Source organism: Varanus komodoensis, unplaced genomic scaffold, assembly GCF_004798865.1.
Source record: "Varanus komodoensis strain SLA01 unplaced genomic scaffold, ASM479886v1 scaffold33, whole genome shotgun sequence".
In the NCBI taxonomy this organism is placed as follows: Eukaryota; Metazoa; Chordata; class Lepidosauria; order Squamata; family Varanidae; genus Varanus; species Varanus komodoensis.
Window position 1 is genome coordinate 4,049,235 of NW_025335817.1, and position 20,411 is coordinate 4,069,645.

Below are 20,411 nucleotides of genomic sequence, written 5' to 3' on the forward strand. Positions count from 1 at the left end.
TGGCAGAAAGAGGACGAGGCGGGGGGGGGGGCACAGTCCACAGAGGGAGCTGCTCGGCGGGGCCTTAGCCTGCTGGAGCGGGAAGCAAATGTGCCAGCCTGACTCTGAGGGAGAGACATCTTGAATGGGGGCTCAGCCCCACAAGGGTGTCTCCCTTTGGTGTAGGGCAGAAACAACCCTCTGGAGGGCTCCTCCTATATAAATCAATGGCCTGCAATTTCACGTGTGCATTTTTCTAACTGCATAGTACACTAACAAAAAAGAACTGCTCAGCCTTTTTGATCATAGACCCCTCCTATGCTCTTCTTAAGTCAAATTCTTGGGAAGATCAAAGAAGTAACAGAAAATAACATTCTCATTAAGCCCAAAATAGTCCTGCAAGGTTGGCCTGAAACGCTCTCCTTTGCAGCAGGTCTTGAACTGGCAGGCAGCAGCTAACACTTGTAGCCTTGTCCAGGGGAAAACCTCAAACGTTTCACCTGCGCTGGGCCGATCCCAGAATATACCACGAGTCCCTTTTCTGTGCCTTCTTGTGCATGCGGAATGGCCCTATGGATCACCGAGTGAGCAAAGCAGCCCTGGCGGGGTGGGGACGGTCATGGGGCAGCCTTGTCCCCGTGTGCACGGCACTGGGTGGACAGGCCTTGGCTGTCCTTCCGAATGCATCAGACTTGCCTGGGGCCCCTCAGGGGCCCGCTCAGGCTTTCCGTTCTGCAGGTCGGGGAACTGGCTTGCAGAGATCCAAGGTATTTGGGTGGAATCTTCCTGGCCCTACAACCATCCGGGGCTCTGCAGTGAGGCGAGCCAAGCAGAGTTTTAAAGCAACAAGGAAATAAGGCGCTGCTCCCAGCTTCCAAACTCCCGGCAAAGCCCCTTCCCTCCCGTGACGCAGAAGATGAAAACGGAGGCCACATCTGCGAATGACTGGCTCTAGAGAGGAAGCCGCCCAGTAGAGCTGAACGGAGCTGCCGTGGACTGGCGCTCTGGAGAGTTTTCATGCATGGGGTTGCCAGAAGCTGGAGACGACTGGACGGCGCCTCCGGCACAGGCTCCGCTGTCTCAGTCCTGTGTGGCGACTGCCGCTGCTGGATTTTGCCCGAGTCGTTCAGACCAGCTGGGCTGGCCCAAGACACAAAGCCCAGTTTCTGTGCGTCCCATGACAGAAACTGTGGCATATCTGGAGGGGCTTTTTTCACCAGGGGGGGGGGGAGAGGCTTGCCCTGCTGCAGTGGCTCTTTGGAAGTCCACGGGGTTATGATGGCAGTGCTGGAGGGATCCAGCTGGATTCCCAATCTCCTGGCCCACAAGCAAGACCCGTTCCAACGGAGGGAAGGCTTCATCACTCCCTTTGAATGGCCCCGTGTTCACTGCTGGGGGGCTACTCAGCGGAGGGGTGGAGGCAGCGCAGGGCAGGGGGAGCAGAGGGGCCCAGAGCTGCTGGCTCTCCTGCATCTTTATTCACCAGATCACCCTCCCGCTCGCTCGGGGCAATTCAAAGCGAGCCAGATCAGCAAGCCCTGGGCAGGCCCTGTCAATTAACATGACAGCCCATCAAGTCCCTCATGCAGGTGGCAAATGCATTTCCACACGAGTTCAGCACATTAAAGAAAAGTGGCCGTGGAAAGAGGCCCCATTCTGTGCTCCTGCCGTCTTCAGGTTGCAGCAGCCCGGCTGCTCCAAGCCACCCACAAGCCAGCTGCAGCTCTCGTTTCTGATCGGCGCCTGCCGTTAGGGCTGCTTACCGGGAAGGGAAGGACGGCACAGGCGGTGGAGGGGGGGTGGGTTCAGCACAGACCCCGAGGGGCACAGTGCCCAGGGAGTCCTCTTCCCCCAGCATCCTCCAGTGGGATGCTTCAAAGTGCCGTCGCAAGAGCGCTTCCCCACCTCCCGCCTGTTTCTGGGGAAACCCGAGGGACACTGGCACCTGCCTTTATTTAATGCTTAAATGCTATAAGCACTTCTTATTTAATACTTTATTTAAATGCATTATAAGCAGACACAACCACCTATCAGAATTCACCGATCGGTTATGCAACCGCACCCAAGGAAGTCCCCTGGCTTCTGAGCCGCCCGCCTGCTTTTGCGCTTCTCTTGCTGGCCCAGCTGTGGTTTAGGTGACTCACTGCCATCGCTTTTGGGGCTCACCCTCTTCCCAACCCGCTGCCCACACCTGGTCCCCCTGGGAAACGCCGTACCTTGATGGTGGCCAGGACCACTTCCATAATCGCACACTGCCTCAGCGTCAGGCTCTTGTTCTCTTCTCGGATGACGTGGTCCTGCAGAGAAAGCCGGGGGGCATCGCTGAGCAATTTCTCCCAACAGCTGCCTCCGCTTCCTCAGCTGTCGCAGCCCATGCGGGCGGGCAGGGCCTTCTCCTTTGCACGGCAAGCCAAGGGCAGGGCCAGGGAGCCACCACCAAGCGGCCCGCCCCCACCCTGGGGCTGCTCAGGACAGCTGCGGCTTGGCAGAGGAAAGGCGGGAGCGAGGTGGATGAGAAGCATGGACAGCATCACCTGGCGAGCACCTGCAGGCGCGGAGGCTGCTGCTTCTCTGTGGGGAGGGCTCACTCACCTTCAGCTTGGACAACTGGCCAAAATCCTTGGCCGCACTGAGGAGCATGGGGCCGCCCTATGGACAGAAACAAAACCGGCGGAGGTGAGAGTGTGTGGCGGGGGCGCTCCTCCCTCCGGGGCCGAGGCCTCCTGCTCTGCGGCCAGCTTTCCGCTCGCCCTCCCTGGGGTGGTGCTTCGCCTCGGCCAGCAAGCCTCAGAGAGGCACGCCCAGGTTCCCCGGCAGGCTCTACCGCTGGGGAAAGCAGCTGCTTGTGGCTGGGTGCCTCTTCCCTGCGTGCATGCGGGAGGGGGCGGGTGGGCAGGGCAGCCCCTGCTCAGCCCCTGCGGTTGGCTGGCTGGCAGTGCATCCCCAGCAGGCGACTCCACCGGCACCTGGGCCCTGGACTTCCAGACCACGAGGGCTGCCTCCCCCGGGACCCCCCTGCCGCTCGGCAGTGGGCAGATGGCTGCACTGGACATCTCTGGGGCAAGTTCCCCCTGAGCTGGCTTCGCCCTGGATGCCTTCAAAGGAGAACACCTTGGGGGCTGCCCGGGGGCCTCCGTCCTCCTTCAGAGATGGTGCTTTCCAAAGAGCGCTGCAGAGTGGCTCGCCCCGGAGCCTTCTTCGATGAGACTTGGGGGTCTTGGCGGTGGAAGGCGCTGGCCGTGGGCACTCGCCCACCAGCCTGCGCAGGTCCCAGGGCCAAAGGGCTGCGTTTCCAAACGACCTCCCGCCTTCTGGATGAACCGTGCTGCCATGGCTGCTCGCTGAGCAGCTGGGAGACTTACCGCCGGCTCCGTCAGCGGCGGGAGCACAATCTGCTTCTCCAGTTTGTTCAGGACCAGCTTCCAAAGTTCTTTCAAGAGCCGCTTCAGGACGGTCTTCTCGCATATTTTGGCAGAGACACTTAAGCTGCGAAGAAAGGAAGGCATCCCTGAGTGCAGACCTGCAATGCTCCCGGTCCTCATCAGCCCCGGCGGGGTGGGGGGGCATGGTGCGTCTCAGCCTCTGCTTGAGACAAGAAGCAGCAAGGCTAGGGGGGCGCGGGGGCTAAAGGGCCATGCATGCTGGTGGTGGCTGCTGAGAAGGTGCCCCATGTGCCCAGGGTCCCCGCTCGGCTCCTGGGGCAGGCAGCCTTCTCTGGCCCCCCGCGGGGCTCTCCCGCATGGCGAGGGCACCCAGGGTGGGACACAGCCACATGGAATTGGTCCCTGCAGCTCTGGGGAAAAAGGGCCCAGAACAGCCCACGGCTGCACCTGCTCCCCCGGGGCACACAGGGTCAAGTACCACTTGCAGGACAGTCGGTGCCACTCCCTCAGGGCTGCACTGCAACTGCCAACAAGACCCCCCCCCCCGCGAAGGTATTTGGGCGGTGGGTGGGGGCCTGTTGCGTGAGGGGGGCGCACTGGGGACCAGAAATGGCACCTGGATGCTCGAGTTGCAGCGAGCCTGCACCACCCGTCTCCGCGTCTTCATGGTCCTGACCTCCCACTGGCGGCCCCCCCAAGAGCCACCGGATGCACCTGGGTGGTGCCTGGCAGTGGTCCCGAGTTCCGCTTGCCTCCGACGGGGAGTGGCAGGGCCTGGCAGAGGCGCCCACGGGCCCTGGCGAGGCTGCGGGCCCCGGACGGGCACCCTGCACCCAACCACCACACGCCCGTCGAAAGCCACAGGAGGGACGGCAGAACGGGCCCCGTTGGCCCGCCTCCGTCTGGGGCCCCGCATGGCTTACGTCTTATCGAGGACATCCATCAGGGGCCGCAGCACCAGCTCCGCATCCATCACGCTGCTGCTCTGCTCGGCGGCTGCTCCGCTGCCCCTCCGCTGGCTCAGCTCGGCCCCCATCTGCCGCACGCACTCCTCGATCACCGCCTGGAAGCTGCAAGGGCCCCAAGGGAGAGGGGCAGCTGGGACCCCGCCTGGCCTCGCCGTCACGCTCCCCGTCCTGCGCACCGGCCCCAGCCCAGCTTGGGGTTGGATCCGGCCCTGCTTCCCCCGCTTCCCCACACCAGACACGCCGCTGAAAGCATCCTTGGCACCCAGAAGCATCTCTTATCAACATCTTTATAGTCTTAGAAACCTGACAAAGCGACTTACACAATCTGAGATACTCCTCTTGAGGGTCCTGCCAGTGCGTTCAGAGGCACCCTACCCCAAGGGCCCTCTGGGGCGGTGTTCTCCGTGCCGACCGGGGCCCTGGCAGCTGAGCCCCTTGGTGTTCCCTGGCACACTGCAGTGCAGGGGAGCTGCCCCAGCTGGCCGACCCGCCCCCTTGCCCCCCCTTGGTGGTGCTAGGCAGGGCCTGGGGGGCGCGGCTCACCTGGCGCTGTACGTCACGCTGAGCTCATCCAGGACGCCACCGAGCTTGGCCTGCAGCTCCTTCAGGACTCCACTGGCCTCTGGGTCCAGCTGGAAAAGGCACGGAGGAGGTCAGCTCCCCTCCACTGGCTTCTCCCGTGGCTGCTTCGCGCCACAATTGGCAGGAAGGGGAAAGGCAACCATCTACTAGGTGGCACGAATGGGAAACCAACGTGGAAGCCCCGGGCCAGTCTGCTGCTGAAAGCAGGAAATCCAAAAGGGGCCGCCGGAACGCCGGGCCCGGCCCACCACGAAGCATTCCTCCTGCCCAGCCTCACTGCAGCAGGGCAGGGCTGCATGTGGGGGCTCAGACCGTGCCCCCCCACCTCTAGCAGAGACCAGGCCGCCCCTGGAAGTGTCTACAGCAGGGGGACATGGAGCTCCAGCCCAGCCCAGCCCAGCCCAGCCCAAAGCACAGGATTCTCGCACCCGGCACCCCGCCGCCGCCCGAGGCAGCGATCCCCAGTCCGCCACGCGGCTCGATGCCCGTGGGAGGGAGGCGTTTCCACGCTGGTTTGCATTAGTGCAGGCAGAAGCATCCAGCAGAGAGGAGGATGAGGAGGAGTGTGCGGCAGGCGCGGGCATGCTTGTTCCCGAGGGGAGGGGGAGGCTTGCGGACGGGGAAGGGGAAGCGGCTGATGTTTGGCCCTCGGGGCGGCAGCAGGGCCCTGGCTGTGGCTGCAAAGTTGGAGAGACTGGGCAGCTGCGCACAAGGGCTGTGGCCTCCTGCCGGGACGCAGGCGCACCTGCATGGACTGCGCGGCCCCCACCTGCTCACAGCTGGCCTGTGGAGCGCGGGGCATGCAGAAGGAGCGCTCGGGAAAAGGCCGCCTCTGGCCAGAGGCTTCCCTCCGCATCTGGGGTGGGGGGCGCTCTCTTCGCCCTAGCATGCGGCGGAGCCTTGCGGGGAGCCCAGGGCACCGAGGCCTCCCTCTCCAGAAGGCTGCCACAGAGCAGCGCCACGCCGGTCTGAAGCCGTGGCCTCCCATGTCCATGCGACCAGCCCGAGCCCTTCACACAGGGGAGGCTGCTGCCGTGGAGAGACCTGGCAGCTGACAGACACCACAAACAGGGCGTTTGCCTCTGGGGGCGCCTGAAGCGCCACGGGGCTGGGGACGAGCCTGCCCGGTGGGTGATGGGAGGGGGAAGAGGCCACCCAAGTCCCCGTGGCCCATGCGAGCACTGGCAGAACCCTCGCGGAGGGCAGGCGAGGACGGAAGCGTCACCCCAGGCGTGAAGGGCCCGCCGGACGACCTGCTTGCTCCACAGAGCGGGCTGGTGGGCGCAGGGGGGCATCTGCCGGACCAGGGAGAACTCCCTCTCGGCTCGCAGCCTCTGGTATGGAGTGGCAGGGCTGCGGAGTGTGTGGCCGGGGGGAGGCAAGCCGAGGGGCTCGTTTATCAATGTGCTGGTACCCGCGGTGGGTGGGGACCAGTGCCGAGTGACACAATGGAGGTGCTCGTACAGGAAGGTGGCGGGGAAGCCCGTGAGTGTGTGCTGGGTGCGGACCGCTGATGGAGGGGGCATAGGAAAGCCAAGGCGCAGCTGGCGGGGGAACGGCTCTCCCCTGAGGGGGTCTGCCCATGCACGAACCTCGCAGCGGTCCCTCTGGGCCTGAGGAGGGGGAGCCTGTCGGCCTCCCTTCTGGCGGCTGCTGCCCCACGCCCCCCCTGCTTCTGCCCCGCCACGCCTGGCTTCAGCCCAGTGCCCTGGTGGCATCAAACCGGCGCAAGCCCAGGTGCTTCTGTGGAAAGGTGCCGGGCCTTTCCCTACGGCAGGGTTGTGGTGACATGCGGTCGGACCGAGGAGCCACCCTTCCGTCCTCAGAAAGATCCGCCGCATCGGGTGAGGCCCCGCGGATCTTTCTTTCGGGTGCCTGAGCATCGCCTGCGGATGCTCTCGCCGGAGCAGGCACACGAGCCTCGCAGTGCAGGAGAGAGAAGTGAAGATGCTTGCGAGCACAAACCTCGTAAGAGAACCACGCTCCTTCCTGCTTCTGCTCGGGGAATGGCACGGTCAAGGTGTTGGACAAAGACAGGAGGACACGTTACAGAAAGGCGCAGCCCGGGGCTGCCCCCCACCCCTCAGGCAGCGAGGGCAGGCCCCGGCAGCGCTGGGATGACCGGCCCCCGAGGGGTCTCCATTTGGAGGCGGCGGCGGTGGCGGCAGCCAACCGGGACAGAACGCAGAACGTCGCCGCGTGGGCCGCGTGCAGGGGGCACGAGGTGCTCCTCCCGCCACGGGCAGCCCTGGCCGGCAGCAGTCGCCCTCCGCGTAGTGTGGCGACACATGGGTCGGACGCACGGGGCACACACTCCAGGGGCACTGGGCCCACTGGGGAGGGGGACACAGGCCAACCAGGGGCTGAGCCAGAGTGCCTTGCCGCCGCCGCCGCCTCCTCCTCCACTGTGGTAAGTGCCTTCGAGTCCCGCCTTTTTAATGCATGGCACGTGCGCTTATTCTTTCTGGGGGATACTTGCTCCCTTAAAAACAAAAGAGCTCGAAACCCAGTACGAGTTGCTAAGAGTGTGAAAAACCAAGGAAAAGCAATGGGCCCGCCGAGAAAAAAACTGCTCCCGAGCGGGGGGCAAGGGACGGGCTCATGACATCCCAGGGAGCAGCCAATCAGTGCTGGGGGAAGAGGAGCTTTCCCCAAGCCTCCAGCTGCTCCAGGTGTGCAAGCACCGCGATGACGTGTGCTTCCCGGACAGGCTTGCTGCTGGCTGTGCCCCCCAGGTGAGCCCCGTGAGTGTCCTGCCCCTCTTCCAGGGGGGCGGCACAGCTGCCCCTGCCAGAACTTCCTGGCCAGGTGAGCCGGACATGAAGCTCAGCCTGCAGAAGGGCTCGGCAGAAGGCTGCCTGCCTTGCTACTTTTCCATCTGCAGGGACACCCCCCGAACGCCCCGGGGGCCTGCCTCCCCCCCGCCCTCGAGTCCTCAGGCGGCACGGGCTTGTGGGGCTGACTCACCTCTTTCCCCCCCATGGCTTCGAACATCTTCTCGAGCTGGACTCGCAGCTGCTGGATGTTGTTCATCAGGATGCAGGGCTGGAGGCAAAAGATACCCTGTGAGTGTCCTGAAGAGACCACTGGGGCCAGCAGGCTTTGGGGGCGGGGAGGGCCAAGGGGGGGGGCTGCTGTTCTGGAACAGGAACCGGGGCTGGGGCTAGGTGCGGGCCCCTCACACCGAGCAACAGGGGCAGAGGCTGCCCTCCCTGGTTGCGCTCCGAGGGCGGTGGGAAGGTCGGTCTGTGTCCTCAGCCTAGCCCCCGTGCGAGGCACCCTGAGCTAATGTGGCTGCCACGGGGCAGGCCTCATGTGGGCTTCGAAGCCACTCAGCACAGCCCCCACCCCTGTGTGGAGGCGCAGTCCCTCCTGGCAAAGCCACCCCCGCTCCTCCCTGGCACAGTTCCTAAGCGGTCCCTGAGATCGGGGCGTGGGGGCTGGACAAGCCCTGGAAGCCGCCCGTGGCGCCCGCCCTGCCTCGGCATTCTCCCTGCATCCTGCATCTCTGTCCCACACCCTTGGATTTCGCTGCCCAGTGACAACCCCGACTGGCTCATTTTGTGGCCGTGGAAACCTCCCAGAGTGGCATCTTCCGGAGCATCATTTTGAGCTGCCTGGTGATAGGGAAAGGGTGGGGGGGGGACAGCGGCCCAACGAGGCATCCAGGTGAACAGGGGTTGTGCTGACAAAGAAAGGAATCCAAGAAGCAGCAGCAGCGGCTCGGGCAGGCTGCCCCCTCCAGGAGGAACAGCAGCACTGCGGGGCAGCTGAGACTGGGAAAAGGCCCAGCCAAGCACACTCTGGTCCCCACACAGCAAAGACAGGCAGGCTTTGCCCCCGGAGGCGCTCCAGCCAGGGCAGCCCTCCCTGGCAGGCCTCCCCTCTCCTCTCCTCTCCCCTCCCCTCCCCTCCCCTCTCCTGGCCACCTGACGGCTGCAGAGCGAACACTGAGGGAACCCTAATTCAATTTTACTCACCACATTCTCCTTATCACAGTAAGAGCTGAAATCATTTGTTATGATAGCAGCATACTGAGTGAGCACTTTATGGATCGTCTGCAACAAAAAAACGGGAGGGCAGTAATCGACTGAGGGGCATTTGCTCAGGAAAGGGCCTCCCGGGAGCCCCCCACACCCGGCCATCACTGGAGCCAGTCTCATTCCCTGGCTTGACCTGTCCACTAAGCTGAGGGGTGGGATTGTGCCCCCGCCCCATCATTCCCAACAGTGGAATGGCAACCTGCTAGCTGAGCCTGCCTCATCTGGCCCAATGTGAAACCACTTCTGGTTTCCGCGGGCAAAGCTGGGAGTCAAAAGAGAACAGAGCAGCTGAATGTTACTATCTGAATGTTGGCGTGAACAACACGGGGCAGAGATCCACACCTAAACTGATATTTTCAGGAAGGAAGTTCAAACAGTGCTGAACAGAAACAGAGTTCTAGAATTTCTGGACAAGCCAAAAGCGAGCACATTGCTAGGCCTGGGTAGTATCCACCTCAGTTCTTTAAGGAATCAAACATGCAGTTGCTGATCATCTAATAAAACCAGGAATCACGTAGCTAAGATCAGTCTCTGCAATAACACAACACAAATTTTTAAAGGGGGATCAAAGCAGGGATCTGGGACATGGCAAGTAGGTTATCTCAATATCTGTTCCAGGAAAATTGGTGGAAAAAATAATTCAAGATAAAATTGTCATGCTCCCAGACCATGTTGGGTCGTGAACAAAAATTTCATGAAAATTTTGACGTGGGTCACGAACTCCTCATTGCGTGGTGACCGAGATCGAAGCCATCTCCCCACGCATTCGAGTGAGCTGGGGGTGTGGGCGGGGAGAAGGCCGGGATCGCACCCCTCTCTCTGACCCCCAGCACGCCCCATTCTCGCCCGTCTCTCTCTGCCCCAGTGGGCCCACGATTGCGCCTGTCTGATGGGATGATGGGCACGCGCAGGAATGACAGGCACAATCGCAGCAGGGCTGTGGGTGGGGGCGGGGAGATGGCCTCAACCTTTCTTGTTCTTTGTCAATTTGCTTCACATTTTCCTGATTAAAAAAAATGGTTATGGAATGGATTAACCTTATTTATATCGAACCATATGGGGAAATTTAATTTGCGTCACGACCAATTTGGGTCACGACCACAGTCCTGGAAAGGATTAAGTTTGTGAGCAAAGGTACCAAAGTATAGGGCTAAAGCTCCATTAAACAGAGGGCGATCTTGAAAAACCATTCCTTCAGTAGCTTTTTCTGCCCAGCTCCTCATATCTGCCCATTAAAAAAACATTCCAAACATAAAAATCATGCCAGGACACCTCGTTTTACTAACCCTAACTGTGCCCAGCTGCACACCACGAACCCTAATATAGTGCTAAAGTGCCATTGAAAATAATGAGATTTTATAAAAGCCTTCCTTGAGTAGCTTTTTCCGCACAGCTCATCATCTCTGCCCATTCTAACCACATTCCAACCATCAAAACCATGCCAGTACGCCTCGTTTTTCTAACCCTAACCCTAACCTGGTGAAAACCCCTAGCCCTAATATAGGGTTAAAGTTCCATTGACAATAATGTGATTTTCTAAAAGCCTTCCTTGAGTATCCTTTTCTGCACAGCTCAACATCTCTGCCCATTCTAAACACGTTCCAACCATCAAAACCATGCCAGGACACCTCGTTTTTCTAACCCTAACCCTACCCTGGTGCACTTCCCTAACCCTAATATAGGGCTAAAGTTCCATTGACAATAATGTGATTTTGTAAAAGCCTTCCTTGAGTAGCTTTTTCCGCACAGCTCATCATCTCTGCCCATTCTAAACACGTTCCAACCATCAAAACCATGCCAGGACACCTCGTTTTTCTAACCCTAACCCTACCCTGGTGCACTTCCCTAACCCTAATATAGGGCTAAAGTTCCACTGAAAATAATGTGATTTTGTAAAACCCTTCCTTGAGTAGCTATTTTTGCACAGCTCAACATCTCTGCCCATTCTAAACACATTCCAACCATCAAAACCATGCCAGGACACCTCGTTTTTCCAACCCTAACCCTAACCTGGTGAAAACCCCTAGCCCTAATATAGGGTTAAAGTTCCATTGACAATAATGTGATTTTGTAAAACCCTTCCTTGAGTAGCTTTTTCTGCACAGCTCAACATCTCTGCCCATTCTAAACACATTCCAACCATCAAAACCATGCCAGGACACCTCGTTTTTCTAACCCTAACCCTAACCTGGTGAAAACCCCTAGCCCTAATATAGGGTTAAAGTTCCATTGACAATAATGTGATTTTATAAAAGCCTTCCTTGAGTAGCTTTTTCCGCACAGCTCATCATCTCTGCCCATTCTAAACACATTCCAACCATCAAAACCATGCCAGGACACCTCGTTTTTCCAACCCTAACCCTACCCTGGTGCACTTCCCAAACCCTAATATAGGGCTAAAGTTCCATTGACAATAATGTGATTTTCTAAAAGCCTTCCTTGAGTAGCTATTTTTGCACAGCTCATCATCTCTGCCCATTCTAAACACATTCCAAGCATCAAAACCATGCCAGGACACCTCGTTTTTCTAACCCTAACCCTACCCTGGTGCACTTCTCTAACCCTAATATAGGGCAAAGTTCTATACAAAATAATGTAATTTTCTAAAAGCCTTCCTTGAGTGGCTTTTTTTGCACAGCTCAACATCTCTGCCCATTCTAAACACATTCCAACCATCAAAACCATGCCAGGACACCTCGTTTTACTAACCCTAACCCTACCCTGGGGCACTTCCCTAACCCTAATATCGGGATGAGTTGCACTCAAAATAATGTGATTTTGTAAAACCCTTCCTTGAGTATCTTTTTCTGCACAGCTCAACATCTCTGCCCATTCTAAACACGTTCCAACCATCAAAACCATGCCGGGACACCTCGTTTTTCTAACCCTAACCCTAACCTGGTGAAAACCCCTAGCTCTAATATAGGGCTAAAATTCCATTGACAATAATGTGATTTTATAAAAGCCTTCCTTGAGTGGTTTTTTCTGCACAGCTCAACATCTCTGCCCATTCTAAACACGTTCCAACCATCAAAACCATGCCAGGACACCTCGTTTTTCTAACCCTAACCCGGTGAAAACCCCTAGCCCTAATATAGGGTTAAAGTTCCACTGAAAATAATGTGATTTTGTAAAAGACATCCTTGAGTAGCTTTTTCTGCACAGCTCAACATCTCTGCCCATTCTAAACACGTTCCAACCATCAAAACCATGCCAGGACACCTCGTTTTTCCAACCCTAACCCTAAAATGGTGAAAACCCCTAGCCCTAATATAGGGTTAAAGTTCCATTGACAATAATGTGATTTTGTAAAAGCCATCCCTGAGTAGCTTTTTCTGCACAGCTCATCATCTCTGCCCATTCTAAACACGTTCCAACCATCAAAACCATGCCAGGACACCTCGTTTTTCTAACCCTAACCCTAACCCTAACCTGGTGAAAACCCCTAGCTCTAATATAGGGCTAAAATTCCATTGAAAATAATGTGATTTTATAAAAGCCTTCCTTGAGTAGCTATTTTTGCACAGCTCATCATCTCTGCCCATTCTAAACACATTCCAACCATCAAAACCATGCCAGGACACCTCGTTTTTCTAACCCTAACCCTACCCTGGTGCACTTCTCTAACCCTAATATAGGGCTAAGGTTCTATACAAGATAATGTAATTTTCTAAAAGCCTTCCTTGAGTGGTTTTCTCTGCACAGCTCAACATCTCTGCCCATTCTAAACACGCTCCAACCATCAAAACCATGCCAGGACACCTCGTTTTTCTAACCCTAACCCTACCCTGGTGCACTTCCCAAACCCTAATATAGGGCTAAAGTTCCATTGACAATAATGTGATTTTGTAAAAGCCATCCTTGAGTAGCTTTTTCTGCACAGCTCATCATCTCTGCCCATTCTAAACACATTCCAACCATCAAAACCATGCCAGGACACCTCGTTTTTCCAACCCTAACCCTAACCTGGTGAAAACCCCTAGCCCTAATATAGGGTTAAAGTTCCATTGACAATAATGTGATTTTGTAAAACCCTTCCTTGAGTAGCTATTTTTGCACAGCTCATCATCTCTGCCCATTCCAAACACATTCCAACCATCAAAACCATGCCAGGACACCTCATTTTTCTAACCCTAACCCTAACCTGGTGAAAACCCCTAGCCCTAATATAGGGTTAAAGTTCCATTGACAATAATGTGATTTTGTAAAACCCTTCCTTGAGTAGCTTTTTCTGCACAGCTCAACATCTCTGCCCATTCTAAACACATTCCAAGCATCAAAACCATGCCAGGACACCTCGTTTTTCCAACCCTAACCCTACCCTGGTGCACTTCCCAAACCCTAATATAGAGCTAAAATTCCATTGACAATAATGTGATTTTATAAAAGCCTTCCTTGAGTAGCTATTTTTGCACAGCTCATCATCTCTGCCCATTCTAAACACATTCCAACCATCAAAACCATGCCAGGACACCTCGTTTTTCTAACCCTAACCCTAACCTGGTGAAAACCCCTAACCCTAATATCAGGTTAAAGTTCCATTGACAATAATGTGATTTTGTAAAAGCCATCCTTGAGTAGCTTTTTCTGCACAGCTCATCATCTCTGCCCATTCTAAACACATTCCAACCATCAAAACCATGCCAGGACACCTCGTTTTTCTAACCCTAACCCTACCCTGGGGCACTTCCCTAACCCTAATATAGGGCTAAAGTTCCACTGAAAATAATGTGATTTTGTAAAAGCCTTTCTTGAGTAGCTTTTTCTGCACAGCTCAGCTTTTCTACCCATTCCAAACAAATTCCAACCACCAAAACCTTGCCAAGGTGCCTCGTTTTTCTAACCCTAACCCTACCATGGTGCACCCCTCGACGCCTAATATGGGGGTAAAGTGCCATTGAAAATAATATGATTTTGAAAAAGCCTTCCTGGAGTAGCTTCTTCTGTCCAGCTCATCGTTTATGCCCATTCCAAACACATTCCAACCAACAAAATCATGACAGCGCACCTTGTTTTTGTAACCCTAACCCTAACTTTGTGCACCCCTGAACCCTAATATAGCCCTAATTAGCCCTAATATAGGGCTAATGTGCCATTGAAAATAATGTGATTCTGTAAAAGCTTTCCAGGTGTAGCTTCTTCTGTCCAGCTCATCATTTCTGCCCATTCTAAACACATTCCAACCATGAAAATCATGCCAGGGCACCTCGTTTTTCTAAACCTAACCCTACCTTGGTGCATCCCCGCAACCCTAATATAGGGCTGAAGTTCCTTTGAAAATAATGCTATTTTGAAAAAGCCGTCCTAGAGTAGCTTTTTCTGCACAGCTCAGCTTTCCTGCCATTTCCAAACACATTCCAATCATCAAAATCATGCCAGGGCACCTCGTTTTTCTAACCCTAACCCTACCTTGGTGCATCCACCCTCAACCCCAATATAGGGTTAAAGTGCCATTGAAAATAATGCGATTTTGAAAAAGCCCTCATTGACTAGCTTTTTCTGCATAGCTCAGCTTTTCTACCCATTCCAAACAAATTCCAACCATCAAAATCATGCTAGGGCACCTCATTTTTCTAACCCTAACCCTACCTCGGTGCAACCCCCGAACCCTAATATAGGGCTAATGTGCCATTGAAAATAATGCAATATTGAAAAAGCCATCCTTGAGTAGCTTCTTCTGCACAGCTCAGCTTTTCTGCCCATTGCAAACACATTCCAACAGTCAAAATCATGCCAGGGCAACACGTTTTTCTAACCCTAACCCTACTTTGGTGCACCCCCGAACCCTAATATAGGGCTAAAGTGCCATTGAAAATAATGCCATTTTGAAAAAGCCTTCCTTGAGTAGCTTTTTCTGCCCAGCTCATCTTTTCAGCCCATTCTGAACACATTCCAACCATCAAAATCATGCCAGGGCACCTCGTTTTGATAACCCTAACCCAGTGATGGTGAATCTTTGAGCGATCAAATATGCAAACTGTAACCAACAACCTGCTTACTTATTTCAAAGTGCCAACACTACAATAAAAGATGAAAACAGACTGTCCGAGCAAATATATAAATTTCCTTGGCAGCGCATTGAGCAGGCATGCGAAAGTTGGACATGTCGCAGCTTATGTTTCGTGGCTTGTGACATCATCGCCTGGCACCACTAGGCCTTTCTGAGCATGTGCAAGGCCCCTGTGTCTGCTGCTATCCAATGCTTGGCTGCTGGGGCAGTGCTGGCACGCATTGGCTTGCGTTCCGACAAAGAGGGCTCTGTGTGCCCGCTGCGACACACGTGCCACAGGTTTGCCATCACTGTCCACAGTGCAGCTGGGACATGGCTGGGCAGAGCCTGCCTTGGAACCCCACAGAACTGTCCTTATCCATCCGCTCACATGCAACAGAAGGGGAACCAAGGAAAAGGCCTAGCTGAGAAGAAAGGCGGGAGGAGCTGACAGCAGAAACGTCTCAGTTGTCCCTCAGGAACTCTCAGAGTGGCACCTCGGGGCTGTCGGGAGGCACCTCTGCCATTGCCTCGGCCCACTTCCATCACGGTGGCATCGCACGCCTCCCTTCAGAGAAGCTGCTCTGAGCTCTTGCGAAAGACAGTGAAGAAAGGTGCCAGGGAGTCTGGCCCTTTGACGCAGCCATTTACAGCTTTGCCGAGCGGACGCTTGCCCTGCCAGCAGGTAGTTTGCTTCTTGCTCCCAAGCAGGGATTCTCTGTTGCCTGCACCTGCCTTGGAGGTGCCGAGCACCTTCACTGTCCTATGAGTGGCCCCAGTGTTCTAGACCAGCCAGAAAACACAGGTCTTGTCGGGATAGACAAGAAATCTGCCGAGGGAATGGATTGTGATGAGACAGAGAGCTAGAATAGCTCCTTCCCCTGACAAGGAGAGGAAGGAAGTCCCTCAGAAACCGTGTAAAAGCTGCAGTAAGAACTTTAGAGCTTAAAGTGAACCTGCTCTGAAATATGATGAGGACAGGATCCTGCAAAGCCTGACACAGCCAAGATGAGGTGCTGAAAACTCACCTTGGCGAACCTCCTCATGAGGTGTGACAGTGCCTCGGGATTCGGGCACTCCAGCTTCTTTATGATCTCAAAACTCTGGTTCAGCTGCGTGAAGACGTCCACCACAGAGCAGGAAAAGAGCGCATGGTCGGATGTTTGCTGGAACTACAGGGGAAAGCCACACCGCAACTGTACCGATCGGATTTGTCCAAAAGCCGCCCCATTAGTGTTATGCTCTCTGGGCAGCCAGTAAGTTTGAGCTCCCCGCCACCAGGACCGCACCTGGGAAAGAAGGCTGGCCGTGTCCATTCCCCTTTGCAGACTTCCTTTTCCTGCCTCACCCCAAAACAGTGCTCCAGAAATAGCTGCAACAGCAGCTCCTTGGGGGTTGCACTGAGCTCACTGGGAGCGCAGTGGGACTGGGCCTTGGAAAGAATCACACGGCCCGAGCTGGCACCTGGCAGGAGTGGCACCGGCACAGGCTCGCCGCCCCTCCTGCCCCCCCGGCTGGGCCAGCCCAGCAGGGCACATGGCCCTCAGGACCCTCGTGCCAGCACTCCACACTGGGATGACAAGCACGGCCGACACGGGGGCTCGGCTTCACGGCGCCTCTCACCCCATCTTTCTTGTCTCTTTCGAGGGCAGCGTGGAGGAACTCCATGGAGACGTCCTCATTCTCATCCAGCCACTGCATGACAAAAGGCTCGAACCATCTAGGATTGGAAACCGGGGAGGGCCTCAGCCCACTTTGGCCGGACAAGCCCTGTCCCTTCGAAATCACACGCGTCCTCCTGATGAACCTCATGGGCCCTTCCAGACTGGCCTTCTATGGCACCACCTCAGCCCTGCCTTGTTCCTAGCATGTCACGGCGCACCCGATGTTGCCCTCTTCTGCTCGCCACTCCTCTCACCGTTTCCCTTACTGCAGGAAATCTTTGAGGGGGAAGGAAGGGCAGGCGTGCCACAGCAGGCCTCCTCCTGAACGCTCCGACGGTGCTCGGTCCACCAGGCCTGCTGCTGGGCCCTGGGAGTGGCCTGGGGGCTGAGCTGCTGCCTTGCGGCCTCTGTTGAGGGAGAGGTGCCAGGAAGCCCAGCCTGCTCAGAGAGTGGGGGCGGTGGCAGCAGCGCCTCGAGGCTGATGGACAGGAGACTGGGCATGGGGCAACCTCAATGGCATGGGCCTTCCTTGGCATGCCCGCAAGAGGGTGCTGCAGGGAAGTGCAGCCTGGGGCAGGGGAGGAAGTGGGCTAGGCAGGGCAGGCGGAGGCCGCTGCTGCTTCCTGCCCCGGGAGCCATTCCAAAGTGCCAGCCTCCTGCGGCGGCAGGGCTGGCCCAGGCGGCCTCCTGGCCTGGGCACGGCTCCCATCAGGCTTCTGGTGCCTGCAGGAGGACTCAGTTCAGAGCAGCAGACAAGAACTGCATCGCGGAGAAAGGGATCCCCATTCTTCTGTCCCTTGCTCAAAAAACAGGATAAAGTCATAGGAAAGATATTTAAAATTCTAAGTGCGCTGCATGGACTTAAATGGGATCTGGTTTCAAGGCTGTACTGGACGAATATTTAAAGAAAACAGAGCTCAACAAACAAAATAAGAGCTCGAGACATTCTCTCCTCCCCTCTGCAATACTCAACCCCTCCCCAGCTCCCCCACCGGCAGGGCAGACGCGCATGCAGACACTCACAGAGAGTACTCAGGCACTGCATCTTTGAATGAGGCGAGCTCTCGCACATATTCATTATAAAACCATTTCACTTTGAAGTGCAAATTCATGTAATCTGTGCTCTTGCATAACCGTTGCTTTTCATGCTCTGTAATGGAACACAAGAAAATAAAGAGAAAATATTTGATAAAACTGCAGCTGTAAATAAAATAAAATTACAGTGTCCACCAGACATTTTAGGCCCAACTCGTATCGGACTTAATGTTCCAGATCTGCTAAGCTATTGAACTTGCTTTGTGCTCCTTGGTTTAAGGTCTCCCTGTGGTGGAAAGCCCCTGTGTGACACCCCACCCCCCACAGTGCCCCCAGGCTGCACTTTGCCCTCTTACCTTCCAGGGCGTATTTCATGTCCTGTGCGAAGAGGGTCCAGGTGAGCTCAGCACTGACTTTGCCCATATCCAGCTCCTGGGGGAACCTAGAAGAAACGGAGCACAGGATGTTGCCAGTCCAGCCAGTGGTGCTGGCCAGTGTGGCCTGGGGCCTCCCAAGCACCGGGACCCCTGCAGGAGCGGGACCGTGACTCCAGCTGGTTTCCTCCACCTGCTTACTCATAACAGGATGGCTGAGATGCAGGAAGCAAGTCCCAGGCGGGCAGCAGTGTGCGGAAAGGACTGCCCCCAGAACTCCTTGGGAAGACAAGGGGGCCAGCACAGGGCAGGGCAGGCAAGCTTCATGGGCCATGGCCACGTCAGGCAACCAGGGAAACTGTTGAGGCACTGCCACAAAATGGCTGCCATGGAGGTGTGGCAAAGGACTGCGTACAAGGCAGAGCTGGGTGCTGAGCCCCAGCACCCAAGCAACCCCCTGGGGCTTTCACGTTCGGCTCCAGCAGAAAGCTTTTCACAGCATTGCCAACTGCTGGTAAGAAAATGTGCCATGCATTCCCCCTCTTCGGGTGGGCATCGGCAGGGCAGCCCACGCAGCACAGGGCAAACCCCACACCTGGGAAGGAGCCTGGTGGAGGCCATGTGTGGGCGCGCATGAACATTTTCCCGGGGAAAACCCGAGGGCACTGCTGCACCGCGGTCAGAAAGAGAAGGTGGGTGTCACACACGACCACGAAGGGAGTGCGGCTTCTTCAGCCTCCCCTGTGGCCCCACTAGTGTACCAAATGAAAGGAACCCTGAGGCAAGAGGCCAGGATGGGGGGGCGCTAGCCCAGGCAGTGCACAGGCACCCCTCCGTCAGCACCAGCACCCCCACACCGACGCCTGTGCAAGCTCCACACGCGCAGCAGAGCCCGGGCTCACAGGCTCCGCCGTGCGGACGGCATCTTCCTCCAAATCTGGCAGTGGGAGCAGCCGCACCATCTGTGTAGGCAACCATCTGGAGAACGCACAGACGGGCGCTTCCTTTTCTGGCCTGCGCTCACTTGTGAAAGAGGCAGCTGGGCTGTGTGCGCGTGTGCGTGTTTATTCCCTGGGAATCCAAACAACAGGGAGCTTGTCTTTTCGCTGTCAAATGTGGGGATGCGGGGGCCCAGGGCTTGCCTTGACATGTCCCTGCACAATTCCACAGCATCTCGGAAGCATCAGCTCCATGTGAAGGGAAAGAATGAGCTTTTAATGCATTTTCCACAACTAGGCGCTAGATAATCTTTTCCGGATTATTCTGCTTTCAGAAGTGCTATGCAAATTTGACATTTTTAAAATATCCTCTTTATTTGCTGATCTTAATTCCCGGGGGATGCAGAGCGCACCAGCAGAGAAGATGGCCGGCTTGGGTGGTGCTCCTCGCAAAGGCAGCATTAGGGAAGGGAAGGCGAAAGAGTCGGGGGGCTCACCTTTGCAAACCCAACCCTTGCAGCCGGGGCCAGGAATTCAGTGGCTGCCCTGCTCTGGGGCCACTGCACTGGGCAGCCGTTCCTGGGGGCTGGTGGTCCGACTGGAGGCAGCCGCTGCCCAGCCAGGGGGGCAGACCATCCCACGGCACTGCAGGCCTCTCCTGACGCCCATCTGCAGGCAGCGGGGAAGTCAGTGCAGGGAGGAAAGGCCTGCTCTGCTCGCCCAGGCAGCGCCCGCTCGCAGGTATTTCCCTCCACGGGGCCCTTCCGGACGTGGCACGGGCCACAGCTCCAGGTTTGTGTCCCACCCACCATGCGACCGCTGCACAAGCAGTCAGCTCACTAACAAGTGAACCAGGCAGCACAAACATTCTGCGCAAAGCCTCCTTTTGAAGATCCGTTCAAAAGCAGGGGCTGCTCCCAGTCACATCACACCTTCCCTCTGCAATTCTCCAAGCGCCACTCATTTCTTCCCCAGACTTTTGGGCGCAGAAAACACCTGGAGATGTTGTGCAGACATTGGGAGACCTGGTGGAGAGACAGCACCCTCCCTCGCAGCATGGCCGCTTTCCCTCCCCGACAGCTGCCCTTACTGGTTCAAGACGGGGGTGTAGACAGTCCTGTCCTCGTCGATGATGGTAACCATGAGGGTGATCAGCTGTGTCCAGAAGTCCAGGTTCTTGGTGGTTGGACCCTGCTCCTCCCGGGGGAAATCTTGCTTTTTACTCTGTGGGCAAAAGGGGGAGAGAAGGCCATCTGATTGTCAACAGGCAGGGATTATGGGAGTTGTACTCCCTAAGACCTGCGGGGCATCTGGCTGGCTCCCAGCATAGGTGCCAGCGCTGCCAAGGGTCCTGGAAGGTCTACCAAGCTAATCACAGGAGGGCGGGTGGACAGGACACTCCCTGCGTAGGTGACCTCCTTCCTTGCACCCTCTCCTGGGCCACCATGGCTCTTTA

The 20,411-nt window shown here is 56.3% G+C and overlaps 1 protein-coding gene across 2 annotated transcripts in view; it reads right to left on the minus strand.

The window, feature by feature from the left end:
- The window catches only part of UNC13C (unc-13 homolog C), a 66,261-nt gene that overhangs the window by 3,843 nt on the left and 42,007 nt on the right, over positions 1 to 20,411 (minus strand). For both annotated transcript variants that reach the window (XM_044438813.1, XM_044438814.1), the window contains 12 exons: positions 20,046 to 20,179; positions 18,000 to 18,085; positions 17,632 to 17,758; positions 16,568 to 16,664; positions 15,973 to 16,116; positions 8,893 to 8,970; positions 7,880 to 7,957; positions 4,874 to 4,962; positions 4,286 to 4,432; positions 3,342 to 3,465; positions 2,572 to 2,628; positions 2,196 to 2,276 (listed from right to left, as the gene is read on the minus strand). In XM_044438813.1, coding sequence (XP_044294748.1) covers positions 2,196 to 2,276; positions 2,572 to 2,628; positions 3,342 to 3,465; positions 4,286 to 4,432; positions 4,874 to 4,962; positions 7,880 to 7,957; positions 8,893 to 8,970; positions 15,973 to 16,116; positions 16,568 to 16,664; positions 17,632 to 17,758; positions 18,000 to 18,085; positions 20,046 to 20,179 — 1,242 coding nt within the window. The remainder of the gene's footprint in view (positions 1 to 2,195; positions 2,277 to 2,571; positions 2,629 to 3,341; positions 3,466 to 4,285; positions 4,433 to 4,873; positions 4,963 to 7,879; positions 7,958 to 8,892; positions 8,971 to 15,972; positions 16,117 to 16,567; positions 16,665 to 17,631; positions 17,759 to 17,999; positions 18,086 to 20,045; positions 20,180 to 20,411) is intronic.